Raw genomic sequence first — 18,943 nt, forward strand, 5'->3', positions numbered from 1 at the left:
ATACCATTGATTCACATAGACATTCAAAGACCACAAAAAGCGAGCAACGGCCTAACCACTTTGAATGGTTTATGAATGTTAATAACCAGTTCCCTAATAGTGACCAAAATCGTCCTGTAATTCAAGAACTACAAGGGGAAACATTAAACGTGCCATGAAGAATGTTTAAAGCTGCAGTCCGGCACTTTTTTGGGTTTAAAAATATCAAAAAAGACATTTTTGAAAAAAAACGTAACCAGCCAGTGTTCAAAACGATCTGCTTGCCTTACCTCGATTCAAAACGGAAAGCTTGTAATAATGATTTTAATTCCAGTGGTACTGGTGGATTTCCGAGGGAATTTCGAGCATGTCTTTGCGTCATTACGTCACTTCTGTACACATAGAGAAGGAGTCCCCGGCTAGCGTGTGTGGATGATGGAGGTGGAGATTTAGCTTAGCACTTGGTATGGCGGATCCCGAAAGTTTAAAGCGACAATCACCAGTGACAACTGGAGATTCACCAGTTGTAAACCCCAAAGACTTCGGACTTCAGAGTGGCTACAGAAAAAATATATTTTTCACGTTTTGACGTGATATAAGCAATCGTTAGAATTAATCAGCATGATATAGCTACTGCAATGCTTTCCCCCACCCCCCGAATTTGGTCAGAACAAAAGTGAATGTTACTTACTTGTTCAGATGACATTTTCCGATGAAAATTCTAATGTTGACACTTTCAAAAAGTATACTCTGAGATTGCTGATGACAGTATCCACAGCGGCAGCCTCAATACATTGTGTTCATCCGCGCTGTTTCATGCCGATTTACTACCCACGCACAGTTAATAACTCCGCGAATAACTGCAATTGCAGATTTCTAACAGAGATGGCGACAAAGAGGAAAAACGACGGACTGCAGCTTTAAGTAAAAGGCTATGGAAAATGCAGGATTATTTCAACTGATAACATTATATCAAATCCAAAAAAAAAAAAAAAAACGTATTGAGCTGATGTACACAAGTCTTTCTAGACCATCTAAACCAACTTTTTGACTCTTTTTTGACTGTATTTTCCCATAACTTTTTCAGTTGTTCATGATTTACTGGATAAGGATTTTTACTCAATTTCCACTTGATGAAATATTTTAGATTTAGAACTAGGACCATATTTATTCATAAAATTTATAAAAATGCCCATGGAGACTTTTATCAATTTACATAACTTTTTCCTCATATCAAGACATTGGCCCTCATTTATCAATCTTATATGGCGTATATGTTGGCGCAAAACGTGCGTACATGTACACCACCTCCTGAGCTGGCGTAGGATTTGAGCGTGCAGTACGCCAACGTCCATATTGATAAATCGCAAAGTCACCGTGGTTTTGGGTGTACGCCAGGTGTACGCTGGAAATTTGGTGTACGCACTTTTCATAAATGAGGGCCATTGGGAACCCTGGTTCTTCAAAGAAAAAAAAAAAAAGTTGTTGAGGGGGTGAATTAAATAAGAAATTTCTTATTTTTTTAGTTTTAATTTTAGTTTTAATTTTTTTCAGCTTATTTTAATACTTATTTTGTTTTAATTTAAATAATTTTCAGTCTTCTTGCATCAAGTTTGCTAAGGCCTGTGGTTGGACTTATTGGACAATAATCCTCAATGTTTCATACTGTTATCAGCTTAAGTGTGGAATTTTGTCTGTAATGTTTTGCTAACAAGACAAACAATTATATTTCTTGAAGGTGTATTTGGTCATTTTGTTTGTGTGGCCGATATAACACGTTACACTGACACCTACTGGTGTGGATGTAGCATCACAAAAGCCAAAGTTGCCGATTTCAGAATACCCTATTAGCTGATCAATTTCTTTCTTCAACAAAAAGTGTCTGACAATGCATGAAGATAAAGCGAGTAGTATTCAGCTTGACATATCTGAATATGTCTGCCTCTACGATGGGGGAACACCCCTATGTAAAAAGCTTTTTTTTAGGTCACTGGCATTAAAATTGAATGTAAGTGTACTGTATTTCCCAGGACAAAGTCACACAGGGTAAAAAACACAAAGATAGGAGAAAGAAAAGTTGTATCGGTGTACGAGTCGCATTTTCTTGTTACGCTGAGCAACATTTATTGTAATTTACTGGAAAAAAAAAAAGACCAAAAAAAGACAGATGGTGAAACGATTGAGGATTTAGGAAGAGAAGAAAGAGATTCCACGTGTAGCCAGGTGCAATACTGCTAATATCGTGGAAAATCAGGTGAGCCGCAAACCAGATGTCCCAGCAATGCTAGGACTGACGTGCTATGTGTGTGTATATTTATGTGTACACTTTGTGTGCTTGACATTAATTGCATTACAGTCGCTGTGGAATATAAGTGACAGTAAGTTTCTGTCTGATTTTGACCTTCTGGAAAATACTGAACACTTTAGTTTACATTTTAAATAATATAAACAAATATTATGCACAATTTAGTTTACATTTTAAATAATATAAACAAATATTATGCATATTTAAATATTTAACACATTTTCAAAAGTATTTTTAATTTCTTATGGTGCAACATTTACATAGTGCACACCTCTGATGCAGAAACTGGCACTATACATTTCTTTGCGGGTCATAATTATCACAAACGCACTTCCAACAAGGTTCAGGGATGCACTGGATCTGGTCAATAGCTGCCATTCAAATTAAAGTCACCTGTTTTACATACTCAATAGCATGTGCATTAGACAAGAAAAGCTAAAAGCTCTTCTACAGGAGCGGCTCAGCAAAAAAAAAAAAAAAAAAATCCTCACTCAACTTACATTGTTCTTCTTACGATGAAGCTCCACCGATTCCCTCAACTCAAGCAGTTCTTCCTGAAGTTCAGATAGCCGCTTGTCTTTCTCTGACAGCCTGAGGACAGACACAGAACAGGATGTGTGTATTATGTCAATTGTGACGAGCCTTTATTATTATTACTGGAACATATATCGAAACTAAAAGAATGCGACTTACGCTGTTAATAATTCCTGGCTGGGAGCCGCTGAAACGGTTTGCTTTGGGGGGAAAATTACATTATTATATCAATGCAAATGCTAAGTGAATATCAAAATGTCAGCATAGTTACTTGGAGTAAGTCTAATGTTTTACATTAACAGGTTGTTATAGTTGTTTCTGTGGCATCGGTTATGAATTTCTCATCATTCTCACCTGTTGCTGTTGCACTTCCTTCTCCAATTCTCTCTGCAGTCTCTCAACATCCAGATCCTTGGCCGATAACCTATGACATACATATGCATTGTTGATCTGTCAGGGTTACTTCCAGTGATTACAATATATACTAAATAATTCAACACCGATTTTTTTTCTAAGGTCTAAAAGAAGAAAATATGTTTCAGATAAAAGCTAATTATTGGAATCACAATTTCAGCAAAACGTTTAGTAAAATGTATATTCTCAAATATCATTTAAAGTATTTTCAATGTATTTTTCGTTTTAGGAAACGACTAATGGAACTGAACTTGATAACTTTGGGAAGTCTCTACTCTTCATTTCTGTTCTACATCATTTGATATTGAAATGGCATTAATTTCATACCATTAATCGGGAAGATAATTCATTATACATGTTTTTTAAACCTTGAAAATGAATGTTAACTTGCTTGTTTATAAGCAAACGCAACAGAATAAGCTACCTTTTAATATTTAATCCCCATGAAATTACTAAATTTTTCAGAAACTGCATTAAATTAGATTTTTTCTTGATTAATTTTAGTGATTAAATTTATAATAATATTAAAATATACATATATTTATGCGTGTATGTATGTATATATATGCATCAATACATTTATCGCAATACCATTTTGAGATTTTATTGGCCAGACCTAATCTCGACCTTTCTTTTTTGATATCAAAATAGCTAAGTTTTTCCCTCAATTTGACTTAAAGGCAGGACCTAGTAAATAATTTGTAAACATGAAAATATAGTTCAGTCATGGCAACTCTCGGGATAGTTTATAACACATTTTATTAACGTAAATTGAATGTACATGGGCTTGGTTTTGGTGGACTAGATCTGCTATGCTGCTGCAGAACAAGTACACTAAATGTTTAGAGCATAAAATGAATGGAAACATGCTGCTAGATCCCTAATAGCAGATCTAAGCAGGTGGTGCTGGGGAGGAGGGCGGCTAGAATAAGAATTTGCATAGACCTCCCAGTTACTGAATTTGTTTTGATGCGTGGCAGTTATAAAGGGAAGTGGTAATTAATATGGAAATTCAATTGGCTGTGAGCATTACACTAAACCAACCAATCAGAATGCAAATAGAGAATGCATGGCTGAACTATCCATAATCAACAAGGAAAAACAAGTACTTGTCATTTGATTTTTCAATCTGGAATTGCCTGACAATTAAAAAGGCACATGAGAGGAGAGATACATACTGAGCATGAAGCTCCTGAAGTTTGGCGCTCAAGTCTGAGTTTGCCTCCTGAGTTTCTCTGCTCTTCAGCTGAGCAAGTTCAGTGTTTAGAGTCTCGACCTGTTGTTGTAGATCCTGTGGACAAATTTGCATCCATCATACAAATGGATGAGCACAGACGGCAGCAATGAAGCATCTAGATGAACAGAACATGCAGCACAGACTTACTTCTACTGCCTTCTTTCTCTCGGATTCTTTGTCCATTGCTGACTGCAAACTTCCCTCAACTGAACAAATTTTTTCATCCTTCTCTTGAATCCTGATAGAAACAGAAAGTTGACATTTTTCCACTCAAAAAATAGTTGAGTGATGAAAATCACTTTTAATAATCTGTAGTCGTGACTATGTAACTTACTTTTGCTGTAGCTCTTCTAAAGCCTTTTCTGACAATGTCTGGAAAAATGTGAGGGTAGGAAACAGGAAGAATGTGAGTGGGCAGCTTTGGCAGGCATTTAACACAGTACAACTCTCTCCTCCACGTATAATGTCTTTGTGTGGCTCGCTACCTGTTCTGTGGACTGTTTCTGTACTGCCTCCAGTTGCTGTTTCAAACCTTCATACTCATTTATGACCGCCTGTAAAAAAAACAAAAAAAACATTAAAAGGTACATTCAATACAACAAATTTAAATTGATAATTTGACAGCAGTTAAATAAGAATGTACAGTGCTTTAGCTAGTTTTAAAAAAAAACTATATATAATAAACTATTATATCTAATATAAATATAAACAATTTTCTTGTCCACCTTTAGTTTCTCTTCCTTATTGGCCACCTGAATGAGACTGGTCTCCAGTAAAGTCTCCACCGTTTTAAGCTTCTCATCACGCCCCTGAAGGCTAAGGACATATAATATGACAAACATTTATTAATAATCTTTAATAAACAATGTGTCACCGCTTATATACTTAAAGATTACTGGCAGAACTTACATTTTATTGTGTGTTTGTGAATAAATAAAAAAAATCAGTTACAAACTTTACTAATGTTACTTAGAAATGCAAAATAAACTTATTTCAGCTCTGAATTATACTTTCATTATGAATCTACATTTAATTTCACGTGTCTTTTAAAAAAAAAAATCCATGACGTGGATTTTCATATGCTAATTTTCATATTGCTTTCTACTTTGTCTTTTAGTTTAGATACACTTGTAATAACACAAAATAATCAAAGATAATAGCATGGAAAATAAATGTATTAAAGAAAAAATATTTCAATATTATTGATATTTTTGATTATTATTATTGATACATGGGTAATTAATAAAACTATTGTTTACTAAAAATCAATTACTGATATTGATTTTTAATGTTGGCCATAACTGTAAAATAACTGGGCTACCGATAATTTTATTATCAGTACAGCACTAGTGTGCACTATTTAATGTTAATATTTCTAACCATCTGCTTATCAATGCACTCACCCCTGCTGAAGTTGATCCACAGATACAACCTGGGGAAAGAGAAGATACGACAGTGGTGTGCGTTACAGTTTACATGTATAAGTGGATTAGTGGAAAGAAAAGCAACTGAAGTCTAACCTTCTCAGAAATCTGTGCCTGCAGATTCTGGAGCTCAGCCTTCAATGTCAGATTCTCATTGTGCATGGCCTGCAGAGAGCAGAGAGAGCCACGGGTTTATTACACAGCGGAAATCAAACTTCAGTATGAGCTAAAACAATGGTGGCGACACTTGCCTGCATGTTGGTCTCCCTGCTGGCGCCGCTGCTCCTCTCAGCATTGAGAGAATCTTCTAGGCTCTTTCTCTGCAGCTCTTTTTCAGCCAGCCTAATGAGAGACACATGCAGGATCAAGTATAATGAGGTTTAAGACAGCTGACCGCCTTAAACTGTGTCCCAACCATGTGAGGTGCGATAAAGCGGCAAGTGATAAGTCCGTTCCATGTTAGGACTTTTGGCAGAAAGCAAGTCTAATTGGTCCAAATCCCACTCCACATAGCGGTGTAATAAACATCAAATACTGTATGGTCTCATAAGCTGTGGTTTTAATGCGGCAGCAGCATCAGGCCCGTTTCACACCGCAAGCGTAATCATGCTTTCACTCAGTGACTTCTCAAAGTGAATTCTTTGGTTAAATACTACTTATTACAGCACGTTTTGCTTTTTTTTATATAAAAATATATATATATATCATTTCATTCCGCTAGGATGCACCGAATTGATCAAATCAAAAAGCAGAAAACCTATTTAGAATAAATGCTATGCTTTTAAAATTTCTATACATCATAGAATCCTGAAATAAAAATGTATCAAGGTTTCCACAAAAATATTAAGCAGGACAACTGCTTTCAAAATTGATAAGAAGAAATGTTTCTTGAGCAGCAAATCATCATATTAGAATGATTTCTGAAGGATCATGTGACACTGAAGACTGGAGTTAGTAATGATGCTGAAAATTCAGCTTTGGTCACAGGAATAAATTACATTTTTAAAATATATATAAAAAAAAAGTTTTTTTCAATTGTAAAAACATTTCACAATATTTTAGGGCTGCCCCCGACTAAAGATTTTTCTAGCCGACTAGTAGTCGTTCCTTTAAGCAATTAGTCGACTAATCGCACATTTATACTAATTGAATCACTAAATACTAAACAATAATAAGGCATTAATGTATAAAGAGGTAATGTAGGCCTATAGCCTATCCCACTATCAAGCGCACACATAAAGCTTGCCACAAAGCACCAGCAAAAGTAATGATTATGAATGTGTTGAAAAAAAATAGCAAGGAGGAATTAAATTATTTTGAATAAACTAGTGTTTTCTGAATCAGTGTCAGCTGCAAAGATGAAGTTGCTGACTCGTCATCTCTGCAGTGGACACACCTTTAGAGAGAAATGCACCTTTCATATGGATTGCATAATTAGAGAGTATTTGCTTTCAAATTGGTTTGTTTAAAAGTAGACATTTCAAGATTTCTATAGATACATTTCTCATGTTTGTGAGGCAAACTTTGAATGGAAGTGTTCAATTTTACCTTTGAGTAGCTTGTCAAGCTAAGAGCTTTCACAACTCTGCAACTGAAAACCAATTATCACAGGATTTCACAGCATCTGATCAAGAACGTTAAGCTAAACATTAAAGTTACACACATTCTGCTGTCAGATCTCTAGGTTACAATTAGGGCTGTCACTTTTTATTCGATATTCGAATATGCATTCGAACATGACGTGAAATATCCGTAATCGAACTTCAAATAAACTATTCGGTTTTTAAAGTGCCATGTCTAGCGCATTTTTTACAGTCTATGATTAGACCGTTTGCTTTTTATTTTAAAAAAGCGTGTTATTTTGAAAGCGTGTTACAGGCTGTATGTTATAGTCAGATATGACGGCGGGCTGCAACACGCATCACCGCAGATGATCTATTCATCAAGCGTCAAGCAAACTATCGCAAATCAAAGTGAAAGTAAGTCGCAGACGCTTTAACACACAATAATCTTCATTAAAAGTAAAGAAACGAAATGATCTTACCAGGGCTGCCGCTCTCTCTTATTGCAGTCTTTGATGTTAGCTGATGATCAATAAAATGCAGCTCATATCTGTTGCTTTCGGTGACATTAAATCCATTAAATCTGCATATAGCGCGGGAATTGAAGATCGGATTTATATCCGGTTTAAACCACATTTAGGCCTATGTGACCAAGTGTAAATGGAATCATTTTGATAGCTATCCGATCTGAGCAAACGCATGAAGTGGCCAGGTGTAAACCACCCCAGAAACGCAGCAGACGGCCAGAGCATCGCCAGGCGTCCAACATCGTATGACTGCATACTTTCCTGCACAACCGGTCGGCACCGTGCAGATGCACATGTAAAGGCAAGGTTTATTTGCAGATATGAGTCCTATAAGTGTAATTTTGGGAGTCCTGTTTATGACTGTCAAACTGTTAGTAAAATTTCGATTGACGTTTTTTTTTCTCTCCGCGCGCGCGGTGGGTGAGGTGAGGGGGGGGGGGGGGGGGGGGGTAATAGATATTCGAATATATTCGAATACATAGGCTGGTATTTGATATCCGTTCGAATTTGATTTTTCTCAAAAGTGACAGCCCTAGTTACAATATTAATATTTAATTTAATAATGGCTATAAATTATGTAATGGCTGCCCATATTTGGCCACTGAGAATTATTCCAAACTTGATTACTAATTTACATTTACATCTAAATGGTAATTAATCAACATGGATTGGAATCTAAACCCCAAAGTGTAGCTTTAAACTGATTAAACCATTTGAATTCCCTCAGATTTACTGAATATGAAGGTCTATATCTGTTTGTCACTGCAACTGCATCAAGCTTCCCCCCCCCCCCCCCAAACAATGGAGGAGTAGATTAAGTTACTTTATATATGCATATATCGTAAAAAATATATTTTTTTAAATATTTTCTGCAGCTATGTTTCCGCTATGCACCGCCATTGTGAATACTGTAACCTAACTTGTTGAAATGGGTGGCAAAATATAAATGAACCGCTTACATGTGCAGTGTGAAACAGGCCTCTATGCGAAACTAAAAACAAGCATGCTTTGAGGCGATCACTTACAGTTTCTGAAGCTCATCGAAATGTGATGCTGTCGTAGCCTAAAAGAAAAAACGAAATGACTCAAACATTAATATCCACCAACAAGCAGAGACAGATTCACCCTCACCCACAAGTCCACACACATACCTGAGCACTGAGCTGAGTCTGAAGATTATCAATCTGAACTTTCATCGTTTTGTTTTCATTAAGAAGATCCTGCAAACGACAATATTGTGTGTTGATCAGAAGCGATATAACATGCAGACATGTTCGGTTGAGTCTGAGGTGTACAGTGACTTGAAAGAGGTACCTGGAATTGTTCCTGGAGTTGGTCGTCAGGTTGCAAGGTGTGCTTCGCTGCCTCCAGCAGTTGCCTGATCTTCTGCTCCAGCTGCATGACCTTCTGCTGCTCTTGCTCCTTGAAGAACATTGAGTCTTTCAGGCTGGTGTGGAGACTCTGGATCTCCTTGCTTTTAGTGGTCATCTCACTCTCCACAGTCATCAGCTTATTCTGCAGCTCTGAGATGGACACAGGAGAAACGTGTTGAGTGGCCAGTGCAGATCATTTGATGTCTTTAAGGTGGTGCACGTGTATTTCTAACCTTGTTTAGCGACCTGGAGCTTTTCTCTCTCTGCACTCACGTTGTGTAAATAGTTCTGCAGATCTTCCCAACTACGTTTCGCATCCTGCAAAAAAAAGATACTAAACGGTTTAGTGTTGGCGATTAGCTAACTTAATGTAGGGACACTTAAACAGATGCTAAATTTTTCAGACGTTAAACAGAAGCGCAGCTGTTTTCAAGAGTAGCTTTTTCTGTAACAAGCTAATTTTGACAACAAGCAATGTATGTAGCAATGTATGGAAAATTAAAATGAATGTTTGAAAAAGTAAATACTTGACTGAACCGAATCAAGTCGGCTTGACTGAACCGAATCAAGTCGGCTTGACTGAACCGAATCAAGTCGGCTTGACTGAACCGAATCAAGTCGGCTTGACTGAACCGAATCAAGTCGGCTTGACTGAACCGAATCAAGTCGGCTTGACTGAACCGAATCAAGTCGGCTTGACTGAACCGAATCAAGTCGGCTTGACTGAACCGAATCAAGTCGGCTTGACTGAACCGAATCAAGTCGACTGAATTGAATACATTTAAATTTCACACAATACATTTTAATACATTTAAATTTCACACAATAAATTTTAATACATTTAAATTTCACACAATAAATTTCAATACATTTAAATTTCACACTGTTGTCAGAAATTAAATAAAAATGTATCTGATAAATATTCAAATAATGTTTTTCTTTTAACAAAAATATGAAAAGGTACATTTCCTTGTGCAGTTCTGACATCTTTAAATCTTTAAATCATCAGTAGCTTGGCAAACTACATTGGTTTCATATTAATTTCCAAAACCAATTAGCACATCTGATCATGAATGTTTTAAGTCACACTTCTAAATAGTACAATGTAATTAGCTATATATTGCACATCATAAAACATGGCTAACTGAGTTTGTAAATGCCTTGTTTGGTGTTCTAATAATAGTGGGGTTCAGTTCAAAGATGTGTATTGTGCAATAGCTTTGTGGGTGTGATGTGATCAGCACCTCCAGCTGGGACGCATTCTGCTTGTAGTTGACTTCTAGACCCTTCCGCTGCAACTCTTCCTGCTGCAGCTTGTTTTTGGTCTCCGCTAGCTCTTTCATCAGGCCGTTGTAATCGGAACGCAGTTTATTCAGCTCTGATGACTGCCTGAAAACACACATTAAATGGAAACCATCTAAGTTTGCAAAGATTGTGGCAATTTCCCAGTTTGTCCCACCAATTTCAGTGTAAGTGTCGACATACCGTATGAGCGCTCTAAATTATTAGGAGAAATTACATTTTCTTTAGTTTTTTGAGAGAAAATAGCTTGATGTTCTATGAGAACATAATGTAACTTTTAAAAAAAGTGTATTTTTTAACAAAGTCCCTGATCCTTTCAGTCTGAGCTTTAATTGCCCAAATATTACCTTACATGCCGTGTGCGACATAGCCGTTTTTCAAGTAAAAGCTCTGCAAAGTGCACTACAAAAAAAGTTATTGTCGAAATGAGTTGGCAGCTATTCCGGATTCACTTTTGTAACATACCTACATACCTACTGGCATTATACAAATTTGTTACAAACCTATGGCCTTCACTGAAACTACGCCTACTTTGTCCTGCCCACAAACACTGTAGTTGTAGCTGAGGCCTGAAAGAGTTTGGCTTGTGTTGTCGAAAATGACTAAGAAAAATAAAGATCTTTTTAATGAAATCTGAAAGCTTTCTGTCCCTCTATTGACTTTATGCACAGCTGCACTACTTCCTGAACTTTAGACAGCTCCTTTGTTTCCTGTCTGCCATTATTGGACAAACTGATTAATCCAGGTGTGTCTGATTATTGTTGTTGGTCAGGCACACCTGGATTAATCAGTTTGTTCAATAATGGCAGACAGGAAACAAAGGAGCTGGCTAAAGTTCAGGAAGTAGTGCAGCTGTGCATAAAGCCCATTGACAGCTATGCAACTACCACTTTGATGCTTCAAAAAGTTCATAAAGAGATCGTAAAAGTAATCCATTTGAATGGAGCGGTTTAGTCCAAATTTTCAAAAGAGACTCATTTCATTTTATATGATGAACAGATTTAATTTAGGCTTTTATTCACTCAATGAACAAAAGTCTTACGGGTTTGGAACGACGGGAGGGAGAGTAATTAATGAAATTTAAATTTTTGGGTTAATTAACCCTTTGACAGTTTGTGCTGCACGTTTCAGCAGAAAAGCCGGAAAATGGCAATAAAACACACTCACTTGGTCTCCATCTGGTTGGTGGTGGAGCATCTCTCCACAGCATCTCTCAGGATGCCGTTCTCCTGCTGCAGCCGAGCGATCTGACTCTCCAGCTGTTCTCGGACCTGTTGGAACTGCAGAGAGAAAGTCCACTTGTCATTGGATGGTCTCACTAAGCGTTCTACATCAAGCACGCCTCCTTCTGCTCCTTCATGACACGTGTGGTCAGATCAAATTGCACTAATCTGCAATTTGCCCTCTGCATGACAGTCTTATCGGCCAACGAGATTGATTACCTTAATCTGCATCTCCTGGTAGCTCTGAGCTTTAGCCTGCATGATGTCTTTATCTCTGGCAACACGATGTTCATGCAGCACAGACTCCACACGGCCCGTCTTCTGCTTCTCAGCCTGCAGTTCCTGAAGTCCCATTCAATAAATTACTACCATGCTCATCAAAACGAAGCAAAGCTGACAGTTGTATTTATGGCGTCCTTGTAGCGCGATTATGTGGCACTTTGCAAAAGTCAGAAAATGTTAATTAGTCTTATTACAACAATAGGTTATAATCGCTGTTAATAGCTAATTATTCAGAACCTTATTTCTTAGAAATTTACATTTAATATTATATGAGCCGGTTCATTTTGTATGAGGTTTGCAATTTCTGCAAAACCAAACTTTGGCTGAACAGAATTTACAACCCTGATTTGTGTGATGTGGTTATTTTCTAGTAATAACATTTAAAATAAAAAAATCAAATAATAACCAATCAATCAATATAAATCAATGTTCTGATAATAGAGTAAAGAGATTCTTTCCTTGATATATCTAAAGAACTTATTTTTTATGTTATAGTGGGACATTAATTTGAACCCTGTTCATGGAAAGTGCCACATATCCAAACAAGGAAGCCTGGTATCCACATCAGGAAACATAAGAGACATAAATGACTAACCTGGCTTAACTGTTTGACTTTGCCCTTGGCAATGGACGCCTCCTCCTGTAGCGTGCTCAGAAGACGATCTTTCTCTGCGAGCTGCTGGGCCGAAGGCTCAAACTTAGCTGCAGACTAAGAAAACAAAACCAGGAAAATCATTTGACTACTCAAACTTCCACTCCTGAACATATTTCATTACCGCATGATGCCATGACAAAACACTCAGCAAAAAATAAAAGTGAACCTCATCCTCTAACCTTGTACCAGTTGTCCAAAGCATTGGGACTCTTGTCTCTGAGCAGCGAGACGAGACTGACCACATCAGTATCTGACAGCACAAGTCCACTCAGACCGGCCAACAACTCCTTCAGCTTCACCTCAGAGTTCTCTGCACAAACACACACACATATCAGCCACCTGTCCACGCCTTCAGGAAATTCATTTTAAAACCCTTCGTGGGCAGTATTTTATGCCGCCAACCTAATATGCCGCCTTCAGGACAAATTCTAAGTCAAGAAGATTGCAAGCATATTTCGTGGAGAAGGCCATTCCCATTATGCTTTGTACGAGGCTCAGTGGAACAAATGTTCCAAGATGGTGGAGAATGTGGGCGAAATGCTGATTATGCATATACAGGTGAACTCGAAAAATTTGAATATCGTGCAAAAGTTAATTTATTTCAGTAATTCAACTTAAAAGGTGAAACTAATATATTATATAGACTCATTACATGCAAAGTGAGATATTTCTAGCATTTATTTGTTATAATTTTGATGATTATGGCTTACAGCTTATGAAAACCTTTTCATAATATTTTAATTTTGAATTTGGGGTTTTCATAAGCTGTAAGCCATAATCATCACAATTATAACAAATAAAGGCTTGAAATATCTCACTTTGAATGTAATGAGTCTATATAACATATTAGTCTCACCTTTTCATTTGAATTACTGAAATAAATGAAGTTTTTCGAGTTTCATCTGTACTTAAGTATCAATAAAATGTTTTAAATAATTAAGATCCGACTATAATCCCCACATATTATACCCATTTACATTTTTGTGTGCTACTGTAAAGCATGCAGTAAAATCCCAGTACCTTTGTTGGTTTCACTCTTCTGTTTCTTGGCATGTTTGGTGGGCGCGGGAGCAGGAGGCGGCGTCTCATTGTTTTGGATGCTCTGGTGGTTTGTCGGGACAGCGGTGTCAGTCTGAGTGACTGGGGCAGAGGACAGGACATGTGCCTCTTCCACTGAAACAAATATGACCACAGGAGTCACTTAAGGAATTAAGTTATGCAAAACTAAAATTGTGTCATCATTCATCTATGGAGAAGTTTAAAATAATGTTCATGCGGCTCTTTTCCATACAATATCAGTGAATGGGGACGAACACTTTAGAGCAAAAATTTAAGTATTAAGAACATTCACGAAAGCTTAAAACCACTTTCATGGTGCTTTTTTGGAGCTTGACAAACCCTCTACACACACACACACACACACACACACAGACACACACACCACACACACCACACCACACACACCACACACACCACACACACCACACACACCACACACACACACACACACCACACACGCTAGTAAGTTTACTCTGGTGTCAGTATGATTTTATGTTTTTCAAAGAAGTCTTCTCACTGTTGACTTAACTGCGAATTGTATCCTCTCTAGTTTGTCTTGATTTGTTTGTTTGGTGTATTCCTACCTGTGACAACAGGCTCCAGCTTCTGCTTCTTCTTGCGACGGCCACTGCCGCTGGAGGCATTAGGTGGCGCTGCTGTAGCCACAGGGGCGGCTCCGTCCTGAACCTTGACCTCCATGATCACAGGCTCCTCCTTCACCACACGAGGAGACAGATCGAGCTTGACCTCAGGTGGATGCTCTTCTGTGTGAAAAGAGAGCAAGTTATCTTCAGAGGAACATAAGAAAAGAACTTGCAAAAATTGCCATAATTCTAGAGTATTCCCATGCAACATCTTTTAAGTTAACATATTTAGCCAAAATGTTTCCATTTTGGAAATCATTGGCAAAAATCACTGACGTTTAATTAGTGCTTCTCTGATGCTATGTTTTTAAAGCTACACTGTGTAGGAATTACTCCCATCTAGCGGTGGAATCGTATATGACTACCAACTGAATATTACTTTCTAGCGCCTCCCATTCCGAGGGCGTTTTAACTCCTACGGTGGCCGTATTATTTCAAATCTGCCGGCAGTCGAAAGTAATCTCTCCCTCACATTCGTCACGGTGCCACTGAGTGTAAAAACGCGAAAGGTGAAGCTTGAATTTCCAGGTATGTCCCTCTTTGGCTAATGTATTTTCAAGATGGAGGCGCAACATGGCTTCCGCCATTCGAGCAGCTCACCCGTATGTATTATAAATGACAGATTCTATGCTTACGAGAATACTTGATTAGTTGGTAGAAGTAATTATACATTAATGAGCACATAACATTTTGAAAGAACACATATCATTTTGAAAGAACAAAGTACAAAGAACACAGTTGTAGCTTTAAGGTGTCAGAGTGTAGTGTATAGTTGGGACACAAGGCTTATACTTGTGATGGACTGATGCATTTTTACTCTGACTTGCGCTGGACTTTAAGTCCAAGCAGAGTCCATGGCTATTGGTAAAATACAATCGGGACAGTTGACGGAAATGTCACTGGACCAATTGGTGAAATGAAACATCATTCACATGTGTCTTTAAGTCTGCCAGTTTAAACGGTCGAGCGATTTTAGGTTGTTCAAGCACATCATTTTCCCACTGTAACAGAAAAATCACAAACTGCTCTTGACCACTTACATGGCATTTGCTTGACACACATTCACATTTGTAGGTAGTCCACTCACCAGACTCACTCTTCTGCTTCTTGGCTTTCTTTTTGCTGGTAGTCTCAGCTGGGACAGGGGGCGTGGCCTGAGGCGAGCTGGACTGCTTGCTCAGCGGGATGGCTTGCTCTTTACGGACTGCGGGTTTTGAACCATTGACTTCCGGTTCTTCTGAGGCAGGAGGAGTAGTTGGGATGGTGCGGGAAAGGGGTACAACCTTTGGAGTTGGAGTTGGAGAAGCTTTTGGCTTCTTCTCTTTCTTCTTCCTCTCTCTTATCCCGGACAGAGGTTCTGCCAGGACCGGTGCAGCAACAGGTGGACTCATGGGTACCGCCTCAGAATCCTCATCATTTGAGGCAGGGCTAGTGGCATCAGACGTATCGAAATCCCTCAGGTCTTCCTCCGACTCGCCGCCTCCACCTCCTCCTCCCACTCCACTTCCACCGGTCTCCTTCTTCTTGTTCTTCTTTTTCTCGTTCTTCTTACGAGCCTCGGGCTTGGCGGGAGGCAGTTTAAGGTCTTTTTTCTGGCGGGCCAGAACCTCATCGTAGGAAGTCTCTTTCATGAAGAGCCAGAAGAAGAGGAACATGAGAGCGATTACCAGCGACGGTGCCAGGATGAGAAGGTACTGTGAGTCAACCATGTCCAGCGCCATTCTTAAAGACACAATAAAAAGCAGAAAGACAAGGTGAGCACAAATGTTCAGTGCAGCAGGATGCATGTCAACTAGGGATGTGAATTTCTGCCAAAAATGCTATTCGACAATCGAGGAGCAAAAGTCTAATATCGTTTAAAAAAAAACCTGCACTCAATGACAGAAAGAGGCGCCAATTTCATATTTAGCGATTTGTCATCAAATAAACTGTTTATCAATTGAACAAGTAACATGTTCTCGTAATTTTTTAACATAGTAGGCCTATGATAGGCTAATAAAAAAAAAAAAAAAAAAAATGTAAGCACGACAGTCCGTTTCTGCATCGCCAAACCAGATGCTCGTTGGATAAAACATTTTTTATAAATGGGGTAGGATACATGTCATAATGATTTTATGACAACCTGCCTTGTTACCGGCAATAGCCTACGTTTTAAACAAATTAGTTTTAATCAATGTAACTATTCATAGCCTAACATATTCGTTTAAAACAAATTGCATGTCAACAACATGTTCTGAGAGGAGATGCGAACGCAACTTATTATTCGAATTTCGGAATAGCTATTTTATGATCGAATATCGCACGCAGTTCGACTATTCGAAGATCGCGACTCATCCCTAATGACAACAGGGCCAAACAAACAACTGAATACTGCAATCTACAAAGAATCAACATTGTCTATGTCAGACATGCAAAAAACTCAGTCAGGCATGCAAAACTCAGTTCGAGGGCCACGGCCTTAACACTGCAGTGTTTAGTTTCTCCAACATCAGGTGTGTTTATTTAGGGTTCAAGTAACAGTTTTGCACCCCTGGTCTATTTGGACCTACTTTATAGTCCACTCAAAATTAAAGTTTCGTGGCTTTTAATAGTACAAATATGTTAGTATTGAGGTTATCTATAAGCTAAGTGTGCTTGCTAACAATGACAAAATGCGCAGTTAGAAGATGAAATCTTGCTTTTGTAAATTTCTATGCTTTTCAGTTACTCTCACCCACCGATACAGATTTTGATGGCAATTCTGCACTTCAGCTAAATGGCACATCGTAGGAGTGTAAGAAAACATCGATACATGTCACGATATGTTTAGTGATACTGTATAGATTCTCAAAAACACTGTCGATATATATTTATTTGTTTTACTTCCAAGATTCGTGTCAGTGTCTTTGTGTTTGGTTTATCCCTGACCCCTATATGGCAGTTTTATCTCAGAACGTAAACTGTGATGTGTATCGCTAACGTTAGCATTAGCAAACCCAAGATGATAGAATTATACCAGCTCCCGCCACGGTGTACAGCGCTGAAGCTGAATTTAAACACATTGAATCCAAGAGCACGCTTATATCCCGAAGCCATCCGCGTTGCTGAGAGAATAACAGCAGAAAGAAAGCATCTGATCATCGCCATTTGCAATTCAGCACTCCAGTAAATGCACTTTACATAATAGATGCAGATGCTTTAAAGCTAGCAGTAAATATAGTAAATATAAAAAGCAGTGGACTATGCACTTTCTGTTGTTAATAGTGTGTGTGTGTTCCTGCAAGAATCATGCATTTTCCATAAACTTAGATTGAACAAAATAGCGATTAGTGATAAATGCAAATCCCACTATTTTGATTAAATAAAGTTTTTGCTCACATTTTATGCATATGGTGGTGTTCTTTATGACAGTTTTTCTAACATTAGATACTCTTCCTAAAATACAAGGAATATTGCATAACATCACCTTTCTTACAGAATTGCAGTATATTGTATTGTAACCCCAGTATCATGATCGTATCGCCAGATTCTTGGCGATACACAGCCCTAGCACACAGATTCAAACGCTGATAATATGCTTCCTATTGGGGCGAATGAAGTCCAGATTTGCATTTTGGACAGCACTAAAAAGAAGATATAACACTGGTGACATGTAGAAGCCTACATTGCAAGCTTTTCAAACTACACATCATCACTATTACTAAAACATCACTGTTTTGCTGTCGTAACTGTTTCCTGATAAATATAAAGGGGGAATCTATTAACTTATTTTTAACACAACTGTGGATGTCGTCATAATAAGCTAAAAAAGAAGTGTGGCTTTGCTAGGCTGTGAAGTAAGCCAAACCCTATTGGCTATTTAATAATAAAAAATAAAAAAATAAATAGGATATTCTCTTTGATATGCACGCCCTCACTTATTTCAAGAGAAATACGTCACTTTTCAAGCCATTTCACTGGACCCAAATACATGGATATATAGAGCAGGGCCTAATTCTACACAACAAAACTACATGTATACCACATCAGATCACCCCAGACCAACATGTCAAACAACCAATTACAGTTCAGTTTCGTTCAGCGTCACGTTTCGGGGTGTGGAAAAGTCCCCACAACAACAGACCGGCGTGCAACAAGTCTCCACTAAGTGCCTCAAACAAAACTCCTGGACATCTCTTAAAGAGTCTATGCCGTGAACCGTGAGTCTATTTTCTTCCGCAATCACACGTCTGCGCTTTGTTTCCCGGCGGACCGAAAATAAACGCGACACTCGCGCTCCCCGGAAATCCGATAAAATTCAACCAATCAGATGACGACTTCGACATTCCTGAAGTGTTTCCAGTTAAGTGTACCATATGCACCAGACGTTTAGCCAACGCTCCGTGGGCGTGACGTCTGAGGCTGAGACTAGTTTGAAAGTGACTTCTGTGTGAACTGTGCTTTG

General features: G+C 38.2%; 1 protein-coding gene across 6 annotated transcripts in view; it reads right to left on the reverse strand.

Annotated features, from left to right (window-relative positions):
• Positions 1 to 18,943, reverse strand: part of ktn1 (kinectin 1) — a 42,158-nt gene that overhangs the window by 13,407 nt on the left and 9,808 nt on the right. For 4 of the 6 annotated variants that reach the window (XM_079633372.1, XM_079633370.1, XM_079633369.1 and 1 more), the window contains exons 2-24: positions 15,608 to 16,242; positions 14,461 to 14,640; positions 13,838 to 13,990; positions 12,997 to 13,127; positions 12,758 to 12,871; positions 12,100 to 12,222; positions 11,825 to 11,937; positions 10,600 to 10,744; positions 9,589 to 9,673; positions 9,297 to 9,505; positions 9,134 to 9,202; positions 9,008 to 9,045; positions 6,145 to 6,235; positions 5,990 to 6,058; positions 5,873 to 5,901; positions 5,195 to 5,285; positions 4,955 to 5,023; positions 4,804 to 4,841; positions 4,617 to 4,707; positions 4,411 to 4,523; positions 3,173 to 3,242; positions 2,978 to 3,018; positions 2,785 to 2,875 (exon numbers count right to left, since the gene is read on the reverse strand). In XM_079633372.1, coding sequence (XP_079489498.1) covers positions 2,785 to 2,875; positions 2,978 to 3,018; positions 3,173 to 3,242; positions 4,411 to 4,523; positions 4,617 to 4,707; positions 4,804 to 4,841; positions 4,955 to 5,023; positions 5,195 to 5,285; positions 5,873 to 5,901; positions 5,990 to 6,058; positions 6,145 to 6,235; positions 9,008 to 9,045; positions 9,134 to 9,202; positions 9,297 to 9,505; positions 9,589 to 9,673; positions 10,600 to 10,744; positions 11,825 to 11,937; positions 12,100 to 12,222; positions 12,758 to 12,871; positions 12,997 to 13,127; positions 13,838 to 13,990; positions 14,461 to 14,640; positions 15,608 to 16,241 — 2,787 coding nt within the window. In that variant the 5' untranslated portion in view covers position 16,242. The remainder of the gene's footprint in view (positions 1 to 2,784; positions 2,876 to 2,977; positions 3,019 to 3,172; positions 3,243 to 4,410; positions 4,524 to 4,616; positions 4,708 to 4,803; positions 4,842 to 4,954; positions 5,024 to 5,194; positions 5,286 to 5,872; positions 5,902 to 5,989; positions 6,059 to 6,144; positions 6,236 to 9,007; positions 9,046 to 9,133; positions 9,203 to 9,296; positions 9,506 to 9,588; positions 9,674 to 10,599; positions 10,745 to 11,824; positions 11,938 to 12,099; positions 12,223 to 12,757; positions 12,872 to 12,996; positions 13,128 to 13,837; positions 13,991 to 14,460; positions 14,641 to 15,607; positions 16,243 to 18,943) is intronic. The other 2 variants (XM_079633371.1, XM_079633368.1) reach the window with 1 other exon arrangement.

Source organism: Phoxinus phoxinus (genome assembly GCF_949152265.1).
Source record: "Phoxinus phoxinus genome assembly, chromosome: 13".
Lineage (NCBI taxonomy): Eukaryota > Metazoa > Chordata > Actinopteri > Cypriniformes > Leuciscidae > Phoxinus > Phoxinus phoxinus.